The 24,163-nt window shown below is 38.6% G+C and overlaps 3 protein-coding genes across 5 annotated transcripts; all 3 read right to left on the bottom strand.

Annotated features, from left to right (window-relative positions):
- Positions 1 to 32: 32 nt before the first annotated feature.
- On the bottom strand, positions 33 to 4,837 carry psmc5 (proteasome 26S subunit, ATPase 5). 2 transcript variants are annotated; one of them, XM_055057840.1, is made up of 11 exons: positions 4,768 to 4,837; positions 3,620 to 3,691; positions 3,464 to 3,533; positions 3,292 to 3,389; positions 3,156 to 3,212; positions 2,853 to 3,083; positions 2,136 to 2,262; positions 1,857 to 2,047; positions 1,041 to 1,139; positions 852 to 962; positions 33 to 271 (listed from the first exon to the last, which is right to left on the bottom strand). In XM_055057840.1, the coding sequence occupies exons 1-11, from the start codon at positions 4,789 to 4,791 to the stop codon at positions 131 to 133; spliced, it is 1,221 nt and encodes a 406-aa protein (XP_054913815.1). In that variant the 5' UTR covers positions 4,792 to 4,837; the 3' UTR covers positions 33 to 130. The 2 variants fall into 2 exon arrangements, with proteins under 2 accessions (XP_054913815.1, XP_054913814.1); XM_055057839.1 differs by lacking the exon at positions 4,768 to 4,837 and having other exon boundaries at positions 3,620 to 3,721.
- A 1,680-nt stretch (positions 4,838 to 6,517) lies between these two features.
- On the bottom strand, positions 6,518 to 17,850 carry smarcd2 (SWI/SNF related, matrix associated, actin dependent regulator of chromatin, subfamily d, member 2). The gene is made up of 13 exons (XM_055058018.1): positions 17,270 to 17,850; positions 15,331 to 15,518; positions 13,786 to 13,828; positions 13,570 to 13,692; positions 11,474 to 11,593; positions 10,692 to 10,787; positions 10,122 to 10,223; positions 9,876 to 10,037; positions 9,398 to 9,495; positions 9,072 to 9,204; positions 8,867 to 8,989; positions 8,229 to 8,330; positions 6,518 to 7,614 (listed from the first exon to the last, which is right to left on the bottom strand). Exons 1-13 carry the CDS (start codon positions 17,420 to 17,422, stop codon positions 7,561 to 7,563), a joined length of 1,497 nt encoding a protein of 498 aa, XP_054913993.1. The 5' UTR covers positions 17,423 to 17,850; the 3' UTR covers positions 6,518 to 7,560.
- A 1,018-nt stretch (positions 17,851 to 18,868) lies between these two features.
- atxn7l3b (ataxin 7 like 3b) lies at positions 18,869 to 23,821 on the bottom strand. 2 transcript variants are annotated; one of them, XM_055058122.1, is made up of 9 exons: positions 23,720 to 23,821; positions 23,009 to 23,227; positions 22,214 to 22,346; positions 21,350 to 21,521; positions 21,069 to 21,169; positions 20,959 to 20,981; positions 20,775 to 20,820; positions 19,971 to 20,100; positions 18,869 to 19,830 (listed from the first exon to the last, which is right to left on the bottom strand). In XM_055058122.1, the coding sequence occupies exons 2-8, from the start codon at positions 23,057 to 23,059 to the stop codon at positions 19,979 to 19,981; spliced, it is 648 nt and encodes a 215-aa protein (XP_054914097.1). In that variant the 5' UTR covers positions 23,060 to 23,227; positions 23,720 to 23,821; the 3' UTR covers positions 18,869 to 19,830; positions 19,971 to 19,978. The 2 variants fall into 2 exon arrangements, with proteins under 2 accessions (XP_054914097.1, XP_054914096.1); XM_055058121.1 differs by having other exon boundaries at positions 20,020 to 20,100; positions 23,720 to 23,820.
- Between the last annotated feature and the right edge of the window lie 342 nt (positions 23,822 to 24,163).

Below are 24,163 nucleotides of genomic sequence, written 5' to 3'. Positions count from 1 at the left end.
TTGGAGTTAAAAGAAAACAAACAAATCAAACATCACCAGGGAAACCTTTTAATTCTGGACTCATACAAACAAAGAAAGGAAAATGTACATATGTATTTGCAACATGTGCAGGAACTCCACACTGTTTTTTTTACTTCCACAGCTTCTTGATAGACATGTTCTTCTCGCTGTCTTTCTGCATGACCTTCGCCACGGCCATCTCAAAGTCCTCCTGTGTGACATGAACTCTCCGTTCCCTCAGAGCGTACATCCCTGCCTCTGTGCAGACGCCCTAAAACCAAAACACTGATTATTTACTAACCGATTATTCTGACCATTAATCGGATAAAAACAAATTGCCAAATTCTGCTGGTTTTTCATTTGACCTGTAGAGCCTTTTTATACAATATTAAAAATGCACTAAATATTTAATAACCTAAAATGCAATAATAAAGCATTCCTTTAGTGAACGTTTGATCATTTGTAGCAAAGGATGAATCTGTAGCTAAATAAATACTTTAACCATCAATATGTGTAATGCTTGATTGATCATCAATAGTCTACGACTGATTAATTTTTTATTAAACAATCACTAGGATAACTTAAGGCTCTTGATAGGATTTTTTTTTTCTGAGGTGAAGCCGAAACTGTTTATTTTTAATCTTACCGAAAAGTTTTAGCTGAATTCCTGCTCTCAGTATGCTGCTCTTTCAGCAAAAGGCTATATTCCTGCTAACGATTAATCATCTATTAAATTAGTTGACGATTATTTCAAGAATCAATTAATCTCGATCAATCGTTTCAGCTCTAAACCAGATTTAGTTGTGTTCCTGCTCATCCAGATGCTTCAGATTAACGGGGGTAATTCCCACCTTGACCTCGGCTCCGGAGGCTCCCGGCATGAGCTCTGCGATCTTCCTCAGGTTGATGCCCCGAGTGAGATTCATTTTCCTGGAGTGGATCTTCAGGATGTCCAGACGGGCCTGTTACACGCACAAGTGTTAACGTTTTTATGCAAATAAAATAAATGACCTTTTTTAAGAAAATGTATTGATAGGAACCTCTTCGTTGGGAGGAGGAAACTCGATCTTTCTGTCGATCCTTCCTGGCCTGAGCAGAGCCGAGTCCAAGATGTCGATACGGTTGGTGGCCATGATGACCTGCAGGGGAAAAGTAACAGCATGTCAGCTTTTCTCGAAGCAAAAGGTCTATTTTCTGAAATGTGATCAGATTTTACAGTCCAGATCAGTTCTAACAGGTTGACGCAAAACACTCTTCTGTGTAGAAGTTTAGTGTAAAAAAAAAAACAACTTTTTATCCATATAAGGATCCTTTTGTTTTGTCTTGTGTGTTTATGTTTGACAAAAAAGGTAGATTATTAAAGTAATACTTTATTCTGATAGCTGTGATATTTGTGATGTTGATATTTTCTTGATTCTTTGTTCTCATAATGTCCCCAACTCTGTTTGACCTTTAGCTTCTCAAACACTTTGGGCACTGATGACAGGAAAAGTAAATCCAGTCAGCCAAATGTGTAACTGCAGTGGTCAATTTGCATTTGAAATGGTATATTTTCATATTTTTATGAATGCCAGTCCTTACGGTTTGTTTTTCTTCAGAAGATAAAGGGAAAATCTTTATCCAGTGGGAACATTTGTACTATACCTGCCATAAAATTGTAAAAGTGACATCAGATATTAGAAAATTAGTTGCAGCTGTTGCGGGGGAATTTTCTAACTTTCAAAAACGTTTCTATTTTAAACCGATTAATTATGCCATTGTAACTACTTTAGCGTGGGTTTCTCACTTATGGTGCAGGACACTTCACTGTACAGCCATTTAACCTTTCGTCAGGGAACCGAACCGATCTGCGTCACCTTGATGTTTTTAGTGGCCTCGAACCCATCCAGCTGGTTGAGCAGCTCCAGCATCGTCCTCTGCACCTCGCTGTCTCCACCCGAGCCGCCCTCCAGGCGAGACGAGCCGATGGAGTCGATCTCGTCCATGAAAATGATGGAGGGGGCGTGTTCCCTCGCCATGACGAACAGCTCGCGCACCATGCGAGCGCCTGGTGGAGCCGGAGACATTACAGAGTTAGGAGACGTTTCAGGAACTTGGCTGCAGGATTGATAAGAAATGTGAAGATGGGAAGTCACCTTCTCCGATGAATTTCTGGACCAGTTCAGAGCCGGAGACCCTGATGAAGGTGCAGTCAGTGTGGTGGGCTACCGCTCTGGCTAGCAGAGTCTTCCCAGTTCCTGGTGGTCCATACAGCAGCACACCCTGCAACAAACAAAAACCTTTGTTTTCTACTGCGGCGATGAATCAATTCATTTCTGTCATTTTAAGATTTAATTTTTGGAGAATCTGGATTTTTTATCCGGTTGATGCACTTTCAGCGTTTTCATGGTTCAGTGATGTCAGCACTGAACCATCTTGTGTGACAAGCAACCTTCTCGGCTTCAACTTATTTGGACACTGAAGCTATGATTTTTTTTAATTATTATTATTACCATTACAAGAATAAAGTTGTAAAATTACAAGATAAAAGTTGTAATGTTAGGAGAATGAAGCTATAAATTCATGAAAATCAAACAAAAAAATTCAAAGATTAAATGAGAAATGTTTAGTATCTTGTAAAGTTACACAGCATCAAATGATTTTCAGTAACAGGACTTTGAAACTACATTCCTGTAATTAAACATTATTGGAGCCTGATCCCACGACTAAAATGAAACTAAGTTTTTGAAAATATTTGTGGCATTTGTCATTTCTATAAATCAATTAAAATCAGAAAACTGGCTCTGCCCCAGAGGTTTCCAAACTGACTGTAAAACTCCAAAAAATAAAAACATTCCTTGACTTTCACCCACCTTTGGCTGTGCGATTCCCAAAGCCTCAAACAGCTCTGGGTGCTTCACTGGCAGCTCTATGACTTCTTTGATCTCCTTGATCTGTTTGTCCAGCCCACCAATCATTTCATAGGTGGAGTCTGGAACCTTCTCCACCATCATCAGGGAAACCAGAGGATCCACTTTATTGGGCAGGATCTTGTGGAGGGTGTAGCTGTCGTTACGCAAAGCCACGCGGCAATTTGGAGTTACCTGGTGGAAAAGAGACATTAATATAAAACTTGAAAATGTGATCTCCTTAAACTGATCGGTGATAATACTTACATCATTTATGTCAATGTTCTTGTCCACATCCACAACAAATTTCCCCTCAGGATGTACCTATGCGGACAAAGGAAGAAGTCAGATAAAACTGCAGAGAAAGCATTAAGCTGCTGTTCAGACCCAGAGAGCTGCATACCTTCACCAGCACTTTCTTTTTGTCCATAACCCGAACCACTTCCCCCACGTAGGATCCCTGCTCCTGCAGCAGCTGCAGCTCCTCACGGAGCAGACGCACTGATGGGCAAAAACATGTTTATGTCTAAACCCTGTTTTTTTTTTTATAATATGTTAAAAAAAAATTAATTTACCTTTGGCATTGAGTTCATTCCTCTGCGCCTGCAGACGTCTCAGATTCTGGCTTTTATCATTTACCGTCAGCTGTTATGAGAGAAAGAGAACAACAGAAATGAAGCACTGACCCTTTAGCAGAAGGACTTTTCACTAACTCTGCATATCATGCTCACCTGTAGCTCTTCTATCTTCGATAAGTAGTACTGCCGGAGACCTGATCCACCTTTAAACTCCCCTGTCTCCATCTGGGAGAAGAGAAGGGACTTCAGATGCATTTCTTATACAGCACAAGTTTGTCTCTGAACAATTATTTACTGTACATTTAGAGTGGAATGGGGTCAGGCTTATATTATTGTATCTTACCAGCATAAAAACAATAAAAAGGAAGACTAAAAACAGCATGGATTTGATCAAAAATACTAAAACGTTTTCTATAAGTTATACGGAAACATTCATGGTCTTAATGAAAGTAAAAGTTGGGTAAGGAAAAAAAAACAGAACGAAATTATACCTTAAAATGGCTTTTTGAATGGTGAAAATGTGTTTAACACCTTACACTCCAATGTGAAGTAAAATAATTATGGAACAATATTTACTCTATTTTATGCTGTACCTTTTTCACTATATAAAACAACGGATACATGTTGTTCCTCTTAGCTTTTATTTTATTTCGTCTACGTTTAAATGTAATATATGCTTAAAGACGAAGTCATATTCCTTGTGCACAAAATCTTTCCCAATCGAGCCAATTGTGATATTTATGAAAACTGGTGGATCTTTGCACTTTAAAAGCAATTGTTTATAAAAGTCACAAACCTAAAGTGTGGAGACTATCAATATCCAACTGAAATGTACACATAAACACAAATTTCAATGACGCAAGGGTGAAATCATTTTTCTTTTAACGCTGATAAACATTTGTTAGCATGAGCTAACACCCGAGTAAGCGTTTGGTTAAAAGGTGGTGACCCAAAAACATGGTTGCTTATAAAAACATACACATCTCAAAAGTATAAACATGCGCTACAATTGTGAATAAGTTGTTTACATTCGGTACAGGAAGCAAAGTTACTTTAACGAAGCCTGTAGTCGACAGCGAGCAGACAGCTCTTTAGCAGGCTCGGCTACAATGAGACAGCAAACCTGCACAACACATTCATTGTTTTCAATACAAATATCCCTTAGGTTTCTAAACTAAAGCCCCCAATAGCTGACACAACACAACAGGTTTAAAGTAATTATTCACCGAAAAGCGCTACAATATGATCTTCCTACTATTTTTCTGATTAAAATCTACAAAACGACAGAAAATTACACCTACTTGATCGACTCCGTCTACCTCCATCTTGAAATTTCGGCGTCCGCTACAGCGCAGTCGTATTTCCGGTGAGCTTCTTCTTCTACATGAATTTGTGGTAAATGACTTAGATCGCCCCCCGCAGCTCAAGTTTTAGAACGGAACCACTGTTTCTTAGTTTAACGGAATGGTTCCCAAACCTTTTAGTACAAAATACGTAGGAGTGAAGTAACCAACCGTATTCAATTAAAAGTAGCAATACCTCAACATATTTTAGTCAAGCAGCTGCCTAAGAAATCACTAAAGCTAAAAGGTGTTTGGTAAAATGGCTACTGAAGTACTGAGCACCTGGTGAGAACTACTTTAATGTTTAAAATTATTTCACCACAGGCAAAAATAAAAAAAAGATGTGCAAATTTTAAAGACTGAAATAATAAAAAAAAATTATCCACAAATAACACTATTTTTAAGCTCTTTTCCAAATCATATTTTCTCATCTAAAACTTCTGACTGTAGGTAATGTACATATTTTAGTTGTTGCAGTGACAAGTGTTTACATTAAATTCACTTGACCTCCAAATGGCACAGTAGGCTCTGCAGATAAGAGAAACATTTTTTAAAAGAAAACAAAAAGGTCTCAGGTCACATTTCACATAAACTGTAGGCTTATCTAAAATATAGCTCATGTGGATTGGAGTAAAATTTTCTTGTTCTTCATTTAACGAATTTATTCAATGGAGGATATCCAGAAATTTCACTTAAGTAGCTTTAGTGTAGTAAAAAGGTGTAGTGGAACAACTCCCAAAAGTAATTTTCTGCTCTACTTCTCTCATGAGAAGTGTTGGATAAATAAAATACAGTATGGGCTTTAACAAATTATTTTAGCAATATTGAAGGTAACTAAACTCAACCACAGAGCATAACCCATACATGGTGCAGTAATTTCTTACACCACATTAATAGCAAAACCTGATATTTTAATTAAAATACAGAGTGGGAGGAAACAGTTTGCCTATATTTGCTTTAAAACTTGATAAACTGGCAGTGGTGGTTTTTCATGAGGGATTATATACCTTTGGAATTCCCATTAAAATATCAGTTGCACCGCTTAGAAATATTCTATTGCCAGTCAATGCAAATGGAGAACCAGTATGGTCTGGACACTAAATACTAAGAATTTATGTCTGTGTATATAAAGTGCCTAGTGACTCTAAAGTTGGTATGATTCAGAGTAAAATGATTCTTTTTGAGGACTTCAGCCTAAAATACTTTGGTCAGACCTAATTTTGAAAATTCAGTTCATAAAACCTTTAGTCCACATGCAAAAAACCCACAAAAAGAGCATGCAACACTTTCTTAGTATTATAAGTCAATCAAGACCAATTCCTAACAGATAAATCTTTTCAGTTCACGATTCTGATTAGATTTTTTATTTTTATTTGCCAACTAATCTTTGGAGATTGGGTTTGCCCACCGTGCCGTTAAAATGCGAGAACCACCACTGTAAACCGGTGTCAATTTGCAAGCCGAGACTCAGAAAGGAAGGTTGTATTTATCTTGGCTTTTAGTTGAGGAGTGGTAGTGTTTGAGTAAAACCAGATATACCTGTTGAAACGGCAGCCCTGCAGAACAACCTGAGCCCTGGGACCAGCCTAAACACGCAGCACTGCGACTGCAGCACAAGCGGAGGAGGTATCACTATCATCTGCAGATACTGTGCAACGGAAAAGCATTGCACAGAAATGCTCAACTTTTTATAAACTTAAAAAAAAAAAAAGACTTACAAGTACATTTATTGAAAATACCTCAAATGTATAAAAGATAAAAGCTTTTGAACAAACAAGCCAACATTTTACAAAGAAGCTTTACAAAAATACTTGTACACATTTCTTATTCACAAAACACATTTTGGCACAATATGGTGGAATGCTTCACACCTTTGCAGAGGATTGGAATTTGCACTATTAATTATTAATAAACTTCCACAAAGTCTGACAAGGTTTCTCCTTTTGGTCTTGAAACAATGATAAACACAAACAAAGAAAATGGCATGTAAACCTTCAGAAGGTAATGGTGAAAGCCAATGAAGTGCTTTCTCACATATCAAATATTAATAGAATATCAAAAACATAAACAGCACAAATTACTCATATTTTTGCATAAAAAGACCTTCCTGTTCTGATATCTTACAAAGAATGGGATCCTTTGAAGCATTTATTACCAGACACTTTGGGTATTTAAATGTTACTTCTTTTTTTTAAAAGGTTTTGTTGGCGCTAGTGGCCTTGATTTGACAGCTGTTTGACAGAAAAGAGGGAAATGAGAGGAAGAAGACATGCAGCAAATGTCGCCAGGCCAGGAATCAAACCTGCGAGCACCGCCACAAGGATTATGGCCTCAATATATGGGTCATGCTTTGCCCCTGTGCCAACACAGCACCCCAAATGTTAATTCTCTTTAATATGAGCAAAGACCCTTCTACTAAATGGTAAAAAAAAAGAAAAAAGAAAATCAATAAAATACAGCACCAGCACTAATTGGTTTTCAGAATTTTGTACCATATATAAAATATTTAAAACAAGGCACCATTTCTTTTTTAAAAAGGCTCCCAATGACATACAATGCAACGCAAAAACGTTACTATAAAACACATTAATCATTACTTTCGTCCCACTTTCTTGCTCGGAGAAAAAGGCTGTTAAACATTTTAACCTGCAAGAAACGGCTGAACTATTTCCAGTTTCAAATAAGCAGATATCAAGATTGGATGAGCTGACTTAAGCTGACCGGTGGCTATGAAGACTTGAGAGTCCATCTTTAGGTGAGTCGGATGCCCAACACTTGCTCCAACTCCTGCTTCCTCTGCTGCACCTGAAACAAAGATATGTCAAACTGAACAAAAATGTTGTTAAAGGGCCACAAATACTGATAAAATCAGTTAAACCGTTGAGATATAAATTACTTCTTCAAATTAAATAATGCTGAACATCTCTTCAGTCCCTGCTGGATTTTTTTGCATTAGAAAAGTGTTTGCGGCAGTAATTTAGAAATGTGTGACTTTTTATTACTCGCCACATCGTTATGGATTATGACCCAACATTAAGGCTGAGGCAGCCGTTTAGTAGAAGTAAGAAGCCATTCCTTAAATCCAATGTTTTTCTCCATTTTTGCAAAAAATTCTGCAATAAACATACACAAAGCGCACTGATTTATGCAATTTGGCGGTAAACAGATAAAAACTGCTTTGAACTGACTGATAAAATAATATTTAAACACACTGTTGTCTTGATGGGGTTTTTTATGTGTCACTTTAGTCACAAAAAGCTAGAGTGGGCCAGATTTGACACATGTGGTTCAGCGTATGCAAACAGTCACAAACCACAATCTGCTTCTTAACCCGTCACTTTGCTAAGCACTTTAAAATTCAATTCAGCTTATTTATACAACAATAATTCACATTCACAACAGTGATATTTTGTACTTACCTTGGAATAGACATATCTGCCCACTGCTTCAGGAACCCAGGGTTCCTGGTAGAACTCAGTTCTTCGCTCTTCTTCTGGGTTTCCTGCTACATCGGTCATCAGCTGGTGCAACAGAAATGCTTCATGAATGCAGTGAACCATATTCCAAACCTACACAAACCTTTAAACACAAAGCTTGAAACCTGAAAACCTGTTTTTGTGAATAGAGGCACAACCGAAGAGCAGGAACACAAATGAAATGTAGACGGGTTAAGCCTTTAAAGCCCAAAATTCATAGGTGGTGGGCGAAAGGTTTTACCTCATGACATGTTTTTAGACGTTTTGTTTCAAGTCTGACACTCTTTAGCTAGAGTATAATTATTTTCTAAACTAAGATGAAGCTGAGCTGTCTAAGCATACCCTCATTATGGGTTTGGTTCAAAGTTTTGTATATATTGGATAAAGTGTTTCGCTGACATTACAGTTTGTGTTTTATGAATGCAGGCTGTGTTTCTGTGTGTGAATGTTTTCTGTAGTCCTGTTTAAAGAAACAGAGCAGCTGAGAAGTTTTTTAAAATCAAAACTTTAGATTAAGTTAAACCATTAGAAACAAAGACTCCTGTGTTGTTTAGCTGGTAGAAAGGTTTACGCTCATTTACCTTCAGATCTCTGCACTGAGACTTCAACCAGTCCTTGATGAACTCCTGTGGATTATTGCTGAAGCTCAGCATGAAGTCTCTCTCTGTCTTAAGCTGGTTAATGTATTCAATCGTTTCATGGATCTGTAACAAGCAGCAGAAATGTTTCACTAACAGTTTTATGATAAAGATGAAAAACGTTGGGGAATTACTGTTCGAGTCCGACCTTCATTTCGAGAGCAGCAATTTCCTGTTGGTTGGTGGAGGACAGGAAGCTGTTCATCTGGCCTTTCAGAGGGTCGTCCACCTCCACGTCGATATCATAACAGGCCGTTTTCTTCTGATCGGTTGGGTCCACGCTATACAGAGAGGACACACAGGTGGAGAGCTGCTGCTAATCAGGGTTTGATTTAAAAAATTTCGAAGAAAAATCAAGTTCAGACAAGTTTTCAACTGTCCCTCATTTCAGGAGAATGTATATATATATATATATAAAAAAAAGAAGCAGCAAAACACACCCAAACAGAGGTTGGACAATAAATATTCCTTTACCTGATGATGTGATTGATGATGATGGGATCAGGGTGGTGCAGCAGGCCCGCTAGTTTCATGGGAATATCAGAGAACTTCATGCGTGGACAGCCGAAGATCTGAGATGTGTTACAATAATCAATCAATTAAAGGCCTCAAAAAGGTAAATATCTGCAATACATGTCAAAAAGAAGACGAGGATAAAACCGAACTTCGTGAATGCCAGCTCTGACAAAACTAAGCTGGAACTTTTGGGCCACAATCCCATGATATAACTTTACAAAAAAACAACACTGAGCATCACCAAAAGAACACTATGCCCAGACTGAAACATGCGGGTGGCGGCTCCAAATATCTGCAAGAAAGCTTAAGTTGAGGAGGGATTTCCTTTTTTGGTATCGCAAGGAATCAAAATCAACAAATTTTCGACCTCAGCTGAGGATTTTACAAGTTGTAAAATGGTTGCCATCTACAGCCATCAGAGACTCTGTGGCCTGACCTGTCTGAAGTAGCGGTTGCAGTTGATGTACTCTTTCTCGTGGCTGTCCTGCAGCTTGTTGTTCTTGATGTAGAGCCAGAGAGCTTGCATGATGCTGGCACGAGTCTGCGTGTGAACGCCCAGAAGACGCGCCAAGCGAGGGTCCAGCTTGTACTGCGGGGGCTGAACAGGAGAAAAATGAGTCCTGGTCGACAAAAAATATGTTAAACTATGAAAAAAAGAGCAGTGACAGAATGGTTTTGCTACCTGGTGGTCAAGCATGAGCAGAAGAGTGCATTTGACATTCACATCGCCCGGCCTTTTCACTTGGAAACCATCCGTCTCCTGAGTGGTGGGCATTCTGTGCCACTAGAAAAGAAAAACGAACAAAATGATCTCAAATTACAATAGAATGGGAGTAAATTTCAAACTCCGGGTGTAGAAAACCAGCAGAAACAAACCTGAAAAAACTTGCAGTGAAAGATTATCTTTACAAAGCACTTAACTTTTAAAAAAAATAATTTAAGATGAATTGTTTTAAAAACACTATTCACTGTTTTACTCTAGTAACGTTAATCTACTCTCTCAATTTCACAACTTTATTCTTATTTTATTATTTTAATTTTCTTAGCATAGTGAGTAAGTGTATTTGTAATTACTTATAAGAACTGAAAGTCATGAAAGCCGGTGTAAATATTGGATATCTGCTGCTTTGGTTGTTTAAACACTGTTTAAATGAAGAAAACCTAAGGAAACCACCTCTTTTCACTTAATATTCTGACAAATAAGTTTTTATTGGGAGATAAATCCATTTGAAGCTGCATCGTCGCTGCGTACCTCTACTAAGTGATTGTCGGGTCCATAAAGCTCCTTATCGAGCTCAATCACCAGACTTTTGAAGAAAGAGGAGAACTTCTTCTTCTGCTTACCAGGCTGAAAAAAAACCCCAGAAAGAGACAAAGAAAGAGAGAGAGCACAAAGACTGTGAAACGCCAGCACAACATGTTGGCCTCAGTGTTTCCTCACTCTGCAGTGTCAATCCACAACTACATTGTTTAGCTCTGACCACATCGGGAGTGAGGAACCAAACTGTTGAGTAGAAAAAGCTGTTGCACCCCCCCAGCCTCCTCGCTGCCCTGTCAAAGCCTGTTTGCTCAACGTGACCCCTCTCACTCCTTCCCTGACATCCCCTTTTCCTTTTTTTCCACTTGCTCCATGTGGCGCTCCTACGCATGCCTGAACCAATGAGCAAGAGGGAAAAAATTAACAGAAAGAAAAAAAAAAGATCCATCTTCCGTGGCCCCAGATGACACAATGAGCTGGGCTAGAATTGATGGAGGGAGGGGAAGCATGTCAGCTCTTGGTATGCAACGGCCAGTGGTTTCAATTCCGTGTTTCAACAGAGAGTGTGAGCTTGCGTGCGTGCGTAAGTGTGTGAGAACGTTCGCTGTTGTGGGGTTGGGATAGGGGAAAGCTGTAAACGCACATCTGGCTACGCGGTCTGAGCCAAGGACCAACTGCAACTCGCAGGAACACAACAACAGGGAATCAGAAGGCAGCGAGCAAACGTCCAAACAGAAACAAAAAAGTCTGGTTCCCCAGCTGCGCCGTCCACTTACTTCCTCCAGGAGTTTGCCTTCCACTCTCAGCTCCCAGGAGGACACTTTCTCAGATTCCTCTCCCTCCGGCTTGCTGGGAGTGTAAGTGTTGGAAATGTAGATGCGAAGCTTGCGCTTTTGCTGCGTCAAGAGGAGAAAGGAAAAAAGAAAAGAAAAAAAGGTTGTAAATTTAAGCCAGCGTAACGGCTCAGACGCAACAGCTGTTTAATAAAACCTGTTTCAGATAAATGGCAGCTTCTACGCACGCTGGCATGAGTCAAAAAAGCCTTAAAATAAAGAAGTTTCTGAGTCTTAAATGGGGAAATGCAGAAAAAAAACCAACATCTTTTTTTAGTTAGGAGTAAAAAAAAAAGGTTTTCAACAAAGCAATACAAAGTGTAGCTTTAGAATTAAGGTCCTTTATAATATCATTCATCATGATAAATTATTGTTTTACAATAAATTCCAATTCATGATGTTTAAAAACCCCGAAAGCTCTCCTTATTGTCAGGATTGACAATTTTTTCTCAATAAAAGCATCAATAAAATACAAATCACTGAAAAACCACTGACTGCTTGGAGTTTAGTGATACAAATCACACATTTTTATGCGACTGGTTTCCAAATGAAGAACATTGCAACTGGGAATGTTTTATTATTTGTATTTGTGGGGCTGTGAATTCTGTCGCAGTCATAGAGTTACCTCAAAAAGATACTGTTTCACAAGGTTGGAGCAGACAGAGAGAAATCTTTTAACACTTCTCTCCAGACTCATTAGTTTTCACATTTGTTCTCATCGTGCAGTTTTTCTGTCAGATTTAGACATGGTAACTGAGAGAATGGCAGAAGGCTGATTTTGTGTCTGCCAAACCATTTTAACCATATTTTTGGACATATTCCTCCTAGAAAACCCAATTCTGACCATTTTATTGGTTGATTGGTGCCAGGTTTTTATTTTATAAAATCCATAAAACTATGAACCGTTCCCCGAGTGTTTGAGAAAGAAACAGATCCACAGCAGAACATTATGTCAGGTCACATTTAGACTCCAGTAAAACAGAAAATCATTAATTTTTTTTCATCAAAAGTTTCTAGAAACTCTTATCAACTTTAAAAAAACACACAAAAAAACAACAGCATACATGTAGAGACTATGCTTTAGAGTGTGAATAATCACATTTACATTTGGTAAGTTTATTATGATCAAAGTTTATTTTTTTACTAATGACTTACTAATAATCTTCTGCAGATTGAAAGCTCATAAAATCCTGGAGCCATGAATCACTGGAGGTTCTCTTAGCTGTTTAATCGCATCACTTCCAGGTGATAGACTCAGAATCAGAATATATCAGATTTTTTTCTTAGATTATATTAAATATGCTGCTTTTGGTTCAATCTATGCAGGAAATTCATCCATATTAATGCACTAAGTCCTTCTTTTACATAATCAATAATCCAGTGATCCAAAGAAACCATGCATGCATAACATTATCACACCGCCTCCAGGTTTTCAAGAGGTTTTATGATTTGGATCATAGCCTCTAATGTGCTTTTATCCTGAGTCTCTACTGCATAATCTCAGTATCATTTCACAAATAATTACTGTAAAAATCAAGGCTGATCTTTTAATTCTAGACTAAATGAATCGTTTACAACTTGAGATAAACTAGGAATTTGTTCTTGTGAATTCTTTTCTAAATACTACTTCATGGAAAGTTTTCATCTCATTGCTGAATCCCGGGCAAATGTTTCTTTGAGAAAAAAACAAAAAGCAAAAAACAGCATTAGTCTGCTGTTTTTGCCGGTGTACAGCCACAGTTTTCACACTGCAGAGTTTATTCTCAGAATGGATCAAAAATCTTTCTGTAACCTAACAGTGGTCTCTTTCATTTTCATTCAAAGAACTTGGAACTACATGTTGGTCAACAACTACAAATTTGAATCAACTGAAGATCCGTTATGCAAATAATAAACTGACAAAGAAATGCACATCTGGAATATTTCTAATAATCTTTGGTTCTCAGACAAAAACAAGCCCTGCAGCTCTTCTTAACTCGAGTTTCTGCTGCTTGAAAAGTCTGAAATCCACAAAAAACAAGTGAATGAAGAGCAGATACCATGATCGGCTTCTTGATAGCCTCCTGAATCTCCATGCGTTTCCGAGCGATAGTCTGATCCAGCTTCCTTTCAAAGGCCAGAAGATCCATGTAGGCCTGAGACTCGGGGACCAGATCTCGAATCTAAACATCGAGAAAAAGGGGAGTTTTTAATAACTCTAGTCACCTTTGATGGGTTGTTTTTACTTATGTCTGTTGGGTCAAACGTATACCTACCCTTTGAGGAAGAACCTTGTCAGCCATTTTGCGCCTTTTTGCTCTAAAGCGACCAGAGAAGAAACGGTGAGCTCACTAACCGACAGGAAACAAGCCCTTCTGTGTTGCGTCTCATCACTCCTTGGTTAGCCAATTTCTCAGGAACTCAGTAAAAGACCATATTTGATTATCAAATACTAGGGAATAACTTCACAGTGCAATCACACGATCACAGCCAATGTTAGCTCTTTATTAAATCTTCCTGAGGTTTGTCAGGATTATTTGCTGCTCAACACACAAGAGCTGATCTGTTCTTTTAATCTAATTATACAGTACCCCCCGCCTACTTCATACAGGATGGTGGTTTAAGCAATTTGGCGTTCCTTAATAAACATTACTGTGTTGCTAAATAAACCCCAGAGCGCAGCAGATTCATTAAAGCAAAAATGTCGTTTCACGTCGCGGTACAGCACTTTCATAAGCGTGGCGTCACCAAGTGGTTTGAAGTCAAAAATAGCCTCTTGTGTCTGTTGCTTTGAAAGCCAAAGGCCAGTCATGAGACACTGGTTTCTTCGTGTCATTGGGAGTTTTAACACTGCAGCTGCTTTCAGAGATCTTCTTTAGGATTGTGACTTTAAGAAAACACACACAGAAAAAATAGTTTGACTTCACTAATTAGCTCCCTTGTTAAGGAGCTGCATCAAAAATAAAATGATTGGAATCAAAACTGATTTGGCTAGTCAGAAACTCAGAATCCGATCTTTTTTTCTGATCAGTGAATGCACCAAAATTAAGCTAAGTCACTGTCAGCAGCAACCTTCAGTGTAGAAGTTATTACTGAGGAAGAACATGCACAATTAGCAAAATGTTTTTTTTAATTTACTACCAAAACCGAAGAGTTAGACATCAGGAAATTAAAGTAAAAATACACACAAACTGATCTTTACAGTTATTAATGCTAACCACACCAACTATGCTAATAGTGCTCAATGCAAAAATAAAGTACTAACAAATGCTTACAATGGCATTCTGTAATTGTTTTTTTAAACTCTGTTTACCTGCAGAGTTGTGTAATACCAACTGTTCTCTCTCATGCACAAACTGCATCAAACTTCTGTCCAAAAGAAAATTAATGAGTGATAATTGACTATGAATGAGAAACTCCTTATGGCTTCTTCATAGTTTTAAAAAGTGTTGGCAATTAAAATTTTCAAAAAGGAATTTGTTTATTTGCACCTACTAATGTTTTTCTAATAGTGCATATAAAAATGATTGAAGTTAAATGAGTAAAGAGTATTTTAAAATCAATTAATCGATAGAATAATCCTTGTCAAATCATCCTGTAAAGATTTTATGACAGAACCTCCAAACATTAAAAAATTAAGTATCTTGTTTAAAAGAAGTCGTAATACACTAAAATCTATATCAAACCTTTACAAAATTGATCAAATAAAAGCTACAATATTCCTGATTGTTTTCATTTCAACAAACAACAGAAAAAAATCACTTTCAATTATGTTACTTAATTTACAAATTATGCAGCTAAACTTGTTTTGCATAATTTACCCTCTTCTTGGGCCTCCCAGCGCCTCCTGTTGCTGCTGCTGAAGGAAGCGCTTCCTTGAGGCGTCCATGCCGGGATGGCCCATGCCTGGACGCATCGGAATGCTGCTACCGCCGTAAGAAGGGCCCGGCATCTGACCCCCCATGGATCCTATGAGGCCCCCCAATCTGCTAGGAGGCATCCCAGATCGCTGCAGTGAAAAAAAGAAGGTGATTGAGAAATAAAAGTATTGCAAAGATCTGTGCAAAAAAAAAAAAACATAAAATAGGTTTTTGCCTATTTTACAAAATGGCAAAAACTTATAGCACTCTGTTGGTTCAGCAATTGTAATAACCCTTCTTAGCTCCCCTCACTATCCTCTGCAGCATTTTCTCTGTCATACCGCAAGTCAGAGTACAACCATGATTTCAAGTTTATTGTGAATGCCAAGACATTTTTCAAATCCAAACCCATCTTTTCTGATTAGAAAAAGTTAATACTTCTATTTTTGACTGATATTCATCACATTCAATCCAATGTCCTGAATTTTAAAAAAAAGTCTATATTCTTTCGCCCACATGGCAGTCGCCCTCCTCTTCCTCAGCAGGGCTGCAGCGGGCCAAAAGAAAAGTGTAGGAATGTTAGCTTTCGTTACTCGGTTGGTCTTCAAACTCCTCACTCAAAGTGCCAATTTTATCTCTTATTTGATATAATGGCATCATATTGAAGATTCCAGTTTTCATTTCTGACAAAAGACACGTGGAAACCCAAGTGTTGATCAGTGCGAGAATCAAGAAATAATCTTCTCTGGGAGTTTAATGGTTGAGAGTTTTAACCCAAAGTAGGCACGGTTTCATTGAGGTATTAAAAAGAACAGAACACTGTTAAAAAAAAAAAAGTCTAACTATTCCAATGGTTTTAAAGGTCCCTGTAAAGATATTAAGTTGAAGGTAGCAGAGTGACAAGAGTTTTTAAGGGGTTGAGAATATTTGCAGTCTTGGAAAATGGACAGTTTTGTGCATGAAAATGAAAAGTCCACAAGCCATTAGCAAAATAACTGAATGTGGGCTAGCTAAAATGGTAGAAAAAAACATTAAGTTGGTTCAATTGAAAACTGCTACTATATGTAAAAGTTGTTTATTCTCTACTTTACTAACTACATGTATTAATAAAAATAGCATACTTTAAAATGATGCCTTAAGATTCTAATTATTTTAACTGAGGTCAAAATAATTGTTGCTTATTTGCATCAAACTAAATTAAGTAAATTCTGTTATGCATTTTTTGTTTCAAATATTTCAGCAGATACAGTTAAGTAGTGAAAAACTAAATATGAATGGTGGGTATTTATATATTTTGGATGGATATTATTTTCAGGTTTTAAGCTGAAAAATTATGAGGAAGTGTGAAGCATGTGTCTTTATCTGATTTCAGGAAAATAACTGAAGCCCCGCATGTTTTAATTGCCAAAAGAAATGTCTGCTGTGTTTGTGCATGCCAGTTTCAACAATATGAACCTGCAGATGGTATAAGTGGGATAATATATGCAGGCTTGCCCTGAGGTCAGATGGTGGTGACGATAAACTTGTTTTCACTAACTGACAGGATACTAAGGGCAACCACGTGACTTTCGCCTTCATACTTGAACACATTTATTGTACCACTTTTTTAAAATATTTAATTATATGCAAAAGATTTTAAGTTTAATTAGGGGGGAAAAGTTACAGTAAAGAGTTGTGACAATTTTGACAGGTGGTAGGAAAGCAGTGTAGAAGTCTTTCAAAGGCGGAAGTGCCATCAATAATGTGGCATTTTAACACATTGAAAATTAATTGTACTTCTATAACTTTGTGTTAAAAATCACAATTTTACAAAGCAGTTCGAATTAGAAATCTTAAGAAAAACACTGGCTTGATTCAGTAAGTAAATGGAGGTTAAGTATACAAAAAGGGAAGTTCAAACCTGGTGGTATTGGGTTGTGCTGGTCAGGCTCCGGGGGTAACCAGCGGGAGGCTGCGGCATCCCAGGCATCCTCATGCCCGGGATGTGGCCAACATTCATGGGGCTCACAGTAGGATTCATCTGGGGAGCCGGGAAGCCCCCTCTTGATGCCATCTTCTGGATCCACAAGTTTTTTGTTTTTTTTAAGTGAAGAAACTCAAAGAGGTTTTGAATGTGTAGATAAAAGTCCGGAAGGCTTTTAAAAAAAGAAGCGGTCAACGTGAAAGAGCCTTCCTCCTTTCCTGCGCTCTGACAGCAAACACTGTCAACGAAAAGCTAGCCGATGTTAGCTCGTTTCCGACCGTTTCGAGTTCCGGGGTTTTTCTGCGTCTGTAAAGCCCCCCCCTTCACTTCCTCACTCACCAACTCAGAGCGGGCTGTTGTTCCTCACCTCCCGCCTCTGTTTACCCTCCCGAACGGGCCCAACTTACACCGACTTGACTGCCTCGCCGGGCGCCTTCTCCAAAGCGCCTGACTTCAGACAAATTCAGAGTCTTAAAGCCAAATCAACTGCTCGCTCCGAGCACTGCCCACACACGAGACACCAGCGGTGCCTTCAAGTACCGTCGGAAATATCGAACGTTGTCAGGCTTTCCGCACAGTTCCGATTTTTCTTAATGTCCACAACTTTTTCAGTAGAAGAATGCTTTAACTTATTATTCTTTCAGAGTAATTACACATAATTTTGAGATTAACAAAACGTTCACCCCCTCGCTGCATGAAATCAAAATTTTCTGTTTTTTGGTCAATTAGAATTAGCTAAATTATTTCTGTTAGCTGAATGCCTCACGAATGAGATACATTATTTATTATTATTATTATCTTTAAAAACGAAAGTGATTTCCTCTGCATTAGGTTGCATTGACCTTTAAGTTATCAGTGAAAACCTTCGGAGGGTCCTTAGCTTCTCACAATACTTTGGGTTATGTCTCCTGACATAGGAGAATAAAATGTTGTTCTCCTATGTCAGGAGACATAGAACCAAGCATAGGTTCAATGCTTAGTTTGTTCCATTTCAGACAATGGAACAAACAATAGATATGTGAGACGTTCAAAGCTTGTGATGTTTTGGAACTGAACCCTGTTTCAAACTTCTAAAACGTTCTGTTGTGTCCCATGTTTCACAAACCCATCTCCAACAAACCTCTGGAGAGCTTCAAAGAACAGCTGGATTTATACTGAAATAAAATTATTCACAGGTGCACTCTATTTACTACGACAGACTTTTGAAGGTACTTTTGCTAGATGTTATTTATGGGTAAATGGGGCACAGTGCATGTTTGACAGATCTTTAGAGCTGAAAGTGACTCAGGTATGACTGGGTGAACTGGTCGTTAAAAAAAGGTTATTCTTTGGGGGGGGGGAGACAAAACAAAGAACCAATTACTTAACAATGAATACAAACCCAAAATAGAGTCAGTGTGAGAAAAAAAACACCGCATTATGTTGCATTTATTAGACATCTACTATGGAGTGAGTCATTTTAAATTAAGATCTGGTCGAATTGGTGATGGCTGCCCCCTGTTGGTCAGTTCGTTTTAGTCAAGCAAGAGCAAATCCTTCCGACAGGTAACAAATCATTTATTATGCCAGACGGATGAAAACAAGCCGAGCCATGACAGCAGCAATTCGACTATTAGAATATTTACACTATCACATCACACCAAGGACAAATGGACAAATGTGACCCTTTACAATGTAAACATGATACAAAGACATATTTGAATGCTAGAAAACAAGCTGAGTCTATCCACTGAAAGAGAACCCAAAAGAAACCTGCTTTCTGCAGGCAACCTGCAGCCTGCATGCAAAATCAGATGTTCAGTGAATGAACATTTCAAAACCAGTTTCCTTAGGCAAGCACCAAACAGTGCTGCTTACACCGTGAACTGGAAAACTACAACCCCGACAGTCAATGTGGAAACAAAAGACAAACCATTTCCAATGATTGTCTTTGACATTAGTTCTCAAATAACTAGATTTTATAAAATAAAAAAAATAAAAAAAATGAGGAGATGTCAGCTCACCTACTGCCTGATCTTTTCTATCTTATGAAATAAAATACTGTGTGCAGACTGTTGCACCAAACACAGCCGTCTTCACTTAGCCTTTGGATCATTTCCAGGCTCTTATTCTGTGCAGAAAAATTATACATGATGATATTCACTATTCAGGACAAAATATATGTATAATTAAACAAATGAGAAAACATTGTTTGGTTCAATGATTCTGTGATTAAAACTAAAACAAATCCATCAAGAACAAAGTGGGAGGTTCGGGATTGCTTCTGCACAGCAGCAGACACCACGAATGTCACCGATAACATCACCGTCCGCTGGTCCGACAACGTAAAGAACCGAAGGGCTCCTGCTCTCCCTCGCGTTCTCTGCCTGTGTGTGTTCATCTACACAGTTCAAGAAGGTGTGTTTGTGGCCAAGTGCGTTACTGAGAGAAAGCCTCGTCTTTCATCAGCATGCGGGGACTCTCCTGGTTTTCCATCCGCCGTCTGGGACCCATCATGCCTGTGCAGAAATAAAAAGCAAAGAGTCACTCCTGAAACACAGCATACACTGTGAACTCTTAAGAGTCAACATGCACAAACTCTTTTCTATTACATGATATTAGGAGAAAAAAATAAAACATAAAGACAAGTAGATCCTACATGGTCAATCAGCTCCAAACCCATATGAAAGGTTTACCCCTGTCCCTACCCACAGGCCTCGAAGAGGCAATGTACGAGTCTTTGGGCGGCGCATGAGCTTCATTGTCTTGATTGGTCTTACTGGCTGTACCTGGGAAAAGGTGGGAAAAAGGCAGAGCTGTTGGAAATTTCACTGCTTTCAACATTTTGTTGAAACACATTTTTCAGGTCAAAATGTCAAGGCTTCTGCAGAATCTAATGCTCATGTTTCTGTGCCCTTCTGAAGAAAAAAGGTGCAGATTTTTCAGCAGTGGTCTGAGGAAAATGTCAACACTGTGGACTTTCAAGAAATGGACAGATGGCAAGATTCATTGAATGGTAATTGCAAAAATGGATGAACGGACAAAAAGCGATTGGAAAGATGGAGAAATGGAAGAATAGATGAACAGACAAATAGATGGGAGGCGACAGGTACAGATGGATGAATAAATAAATGGACTGATGAATAGACTTATATAACTTTCAGGGAATGGGAATAGAAAATAAAATATCAAAACCTTATTTCTTCCACATGATTTCTATTACAATTCTTCTCAAAATCTGGATAATATAAGTAAATACTTTATTGTAAACTACCTTACAGACTTCTTCACACATGTAAACTTCAGTTTACATCAATGATTATAGATTTTTTTCACAAAGCTAAAGTGTTAAGGTCTTTAACCGAGAGTCTTAAAAGCATATCTGGTATTTAGATTAATGTTCCAAAACAACCAAATGCTATCAATTAATGATAATAATAATAACAAAGATAAGTTTACTTACTGCTTTTATGCTTGAATGATTTGGATCTTCTTGGTGAATTTGGATTCTGAGGAGCAAAAAAAGAAGAAAAAATTAGGGCTAATATTTGGTTTGGGTTAAGAAGTCAGGACAAAAATTCTGAACACTTTCATGAATAAAACAGATGATTAAAAACAATATGTATTTAAGGGTAAAATAAAAGCACCTTATCCGACTTTCTTTTCTTTGCTGTAAAATAAAAAAACAGATAAGGAAAAACAGAAAATCTGCAGTGAATCAGTTTTCGAGGAACACGAAGGAAGTCCAAAGCTTCACCTTTCTTTTCTGCCCCGTAGGACCAGTCGTTATCGTTGACGTCGTCGTTATCTTCTTGGTCACTCTCCGACTTATTGTTGGTGTTGTTACCAGTAACTATTCTGTAAAACAGTGAGATGTAACAGCATTACTCATGAGAAATAACACAAAACAGATTCCAGTAAGAAACCATGAAGTTGATTCTGATTGGGGGAACCAATCAGAATGGAGTGGAATAGGAGATAAACACAATGTGAACATCTGAGCCGATGCTGGTCTGCGCTTCCTGTTTGCCTTCGAACCTGCGGTTAGCTATGCGGCTGCTGTTGCGTCCCATTCCCAGGCATTTCTCCAGGTGCGGCGCGAAGCGAGACGCCGCAATGCTCCGGTTGCAGTTGGGACAAACACACTCTTTGTTTTTCCACTGGTTGTACACTTGGCCGAACACGTCCAGTCCAGGCTGGTCCACAATTTCTGAAAGCGATTCAAATCAAGAACCTTGAATAAATCTGCCATCAAATCTCAAACTAAATACCTTGGGGAAAATTCTGCATTTAATCAGAGAAGATTTAGTCAGTGAGGAAAAGAAAAATAATGCAGATTTTCCAAATCAATCACAGTTTTTATCATTTCTGTCAACAATAAATCTAAAACTCTTAAATCTGTGAACTGTAAAAAATTAATTCTTGGATCCTCGTTCAGTTTTATTAGTGCTCTAACTTCAGATAATAATAATTTATAAAGTTTAAGAGACATCTGTATTACACGCAGGACATGTTTTCTTGTCATTCCTATTTTGAACAACTGATAAGAGAAAAAGTCATATTTTTACCCCAGATAAAGAGAAAAGCACGAATGGCAAAATCAATGTTTCTAGTTACATTTCTAGTGAACAATTCTTTTTCAATGTGGCATGTCTTTTCATTGAATAAATGATTTTAAATTAAATATAATCTCAATCACCATGAGATTATATTGGAGAACTGATTCATTTATTGTCGGGTTTTTAGACATTTTTAACAGAATCAACACAAATTTGTGTGCATCTGCGTATTAGTTATTATTATCTGAATGTTCGCTTGTTTGACAAACTCAGATTTTTGTGTTTTGCTTTTCTTCAGTGATGTAATATAATCTTTTTGCAAGGTAAGACAGGTAGTGCTCACCAAAGTCCCTCATGCTTTCTTGGTCCATGTCATCCAGGAAGAAGTAGCCCTGCTTCACAGCCCGGTGGACCTCAAAGCAAAGACCCAGACATGCGTCCTCAACCAGGTCAGACAGGATGTCCTGAGCCATTGCCTGCCAGGGACGACATGCGGTACACTTTTGTGGCTTGTCTGAGGTGAAAAAGTCTTTACATGACCTTCTTCCATTACTCTAGAGTTCAATCTTTTTTCTCCTTTGCAGGTTGAAACATTTTTCTCCAGTTACCCTTACTGACTGAACAACTTTTCAGTCCAAATTCTTTTAGTTTTCTGTACATTGAGGTGTGAAAACACTCCTCGTTTCACTAGTAAGCACAGTTCTAGTTTAGTTTTTCTTTGATTTGACCTCACCAAACTTTCCAGTGATCACTCAGGATTTATTTTCTGACCACATTTCCTCTTCAGAGATGACGATTCCCCTCTTTCGCTAGTTAACAACAATTTGGACAGTTCTCAACCCAATTTTAGTACTTTCCTTAGAGGTTTTCTCTGCTTGATGCTGGTGATTTGACTCTTCTTAAACAACCACAAGATGCCTTTTCAACATCCAATAGGGAGACTTGCACTCATCTGCTGTTTTTGGGATCAGGCAGTGTTTAGTATCACAGTTTGGGTGAGTATTTTCTTTCAAATCATGAATGAAATCATCATTTGAGAAAGTTCCTTTTTGCCTTTTCACAGGTTTGGTCTGATATGAAAACGCCTTTGGTGACACCTGTTTGCAACAATGCGTCACCACCACCACCACCACCGTACCTCTAACTTGCTGTTGTCCAGGCTGGACACCGAAAGCTCCTCCATTTTCATTTGCCAGATCTACCAGATGAGCAGACGTTGCTGTGTTCATGCTGTAGCGCAGCAGGCGTCGGCCAGAGCTGGGCTGCTGCAGGACGGAAGCACAGACGCCCGTCGGTCACCGAGAGAGGGATGCAGGTACTCGCAACGGAGCGGAGGGCTGCTTCCCGCACTCACAGCCTGATAACACAGACACAAAACACGAAAAGGAAAGTCAGCGGAGTCCCAAACACGGCGCGAGTCCTCGACACTTCCCAGCAGCCCCGAGTCTTGCCATTCAATGAAAGGAGCTTAGCTTGAAGCTGGAGGAAAACAAAGAGCGCGGCTATGAATAGGCTGGAGGCAGAGAAAATACCAGGAGGTAACAGGAGAAGCTGCGTCAACAGCCAATGCGGCTGCAACGCAGAAGATGTACACGAGCGGTTGCAAATATAACAGCGATAATATATATATATATTTAATTGTTTCGCAGTTGGAGGAACATCCAACAGTAGCTAGGCTGCTCGTCCCTGAAGCCAACACTGCTGTTGCTGCAGTGCGGCTGTGCGCCTCCGCGCTCCCTGGAAGAACCTCCGGCTGCCAAAGTTCCGCTTCTCAACCCCCAGATGCAGCCTTCCCGGCGGGGAACATCGCTGCCGCGCTCCCAGCAAAACCTTAATTGAGTTTATTTACCTATTTCGACAGGCATCCATCTTTACTAAGCGTTCAGGCAGAAACAATCACTCTCTGCACGAGTTCCACCGATGGCCTCCTGTGCTGCAGATAATTACTCTTCTGCTTTCACTTTGTTTGCCAGTTCTGCTCATTTGAAATAAAGCGACACAACTAACACAATTACTACTTTTCTTTCATTTACAAGATAAACTATTAAGGAGCTTAATGGAAAACCGAACTAAAATTATGCGTATTTTAATATGCGCCCGTCTCAGGCAGAAGCAATCGATCGATCTCATCAGGAGTCTCTCAGCTGCATTGATTCCCAGCTCATTCAGTCTGTTGCTTTAATCAAATTCCCCTTTTAACAATTTAACGACCACAGACGAATTTAATGCACGTCATATTTAAAGATATGTAGTTTCTTTTTAGAGAGATATAATAGTTCAACCACCTTATGTC

Source organism: Poeciliopsis prolifica, unplaced genomic scaffold, assembly GCF_027474105.1.
Source record: "Poeciliopsis prolifica strain line A6 unplaced genomic scaffold, Auburn_PproV2 SCAFFOLD049, whole genome shotgun sequence".
Taxonomy (NCBI): Eukaryota; Metazoa; Chordata; class Actinopteri; order Cyprinodontiformes; family Poeciliidae; genus Poeciliopsis; species Poeciliopsis prolifica.
The sequence above is the reverse complement of the archived record's forward strand: the minus strand, read 5'-3'. Positions and strand labels throughout refer to the sequence as shown.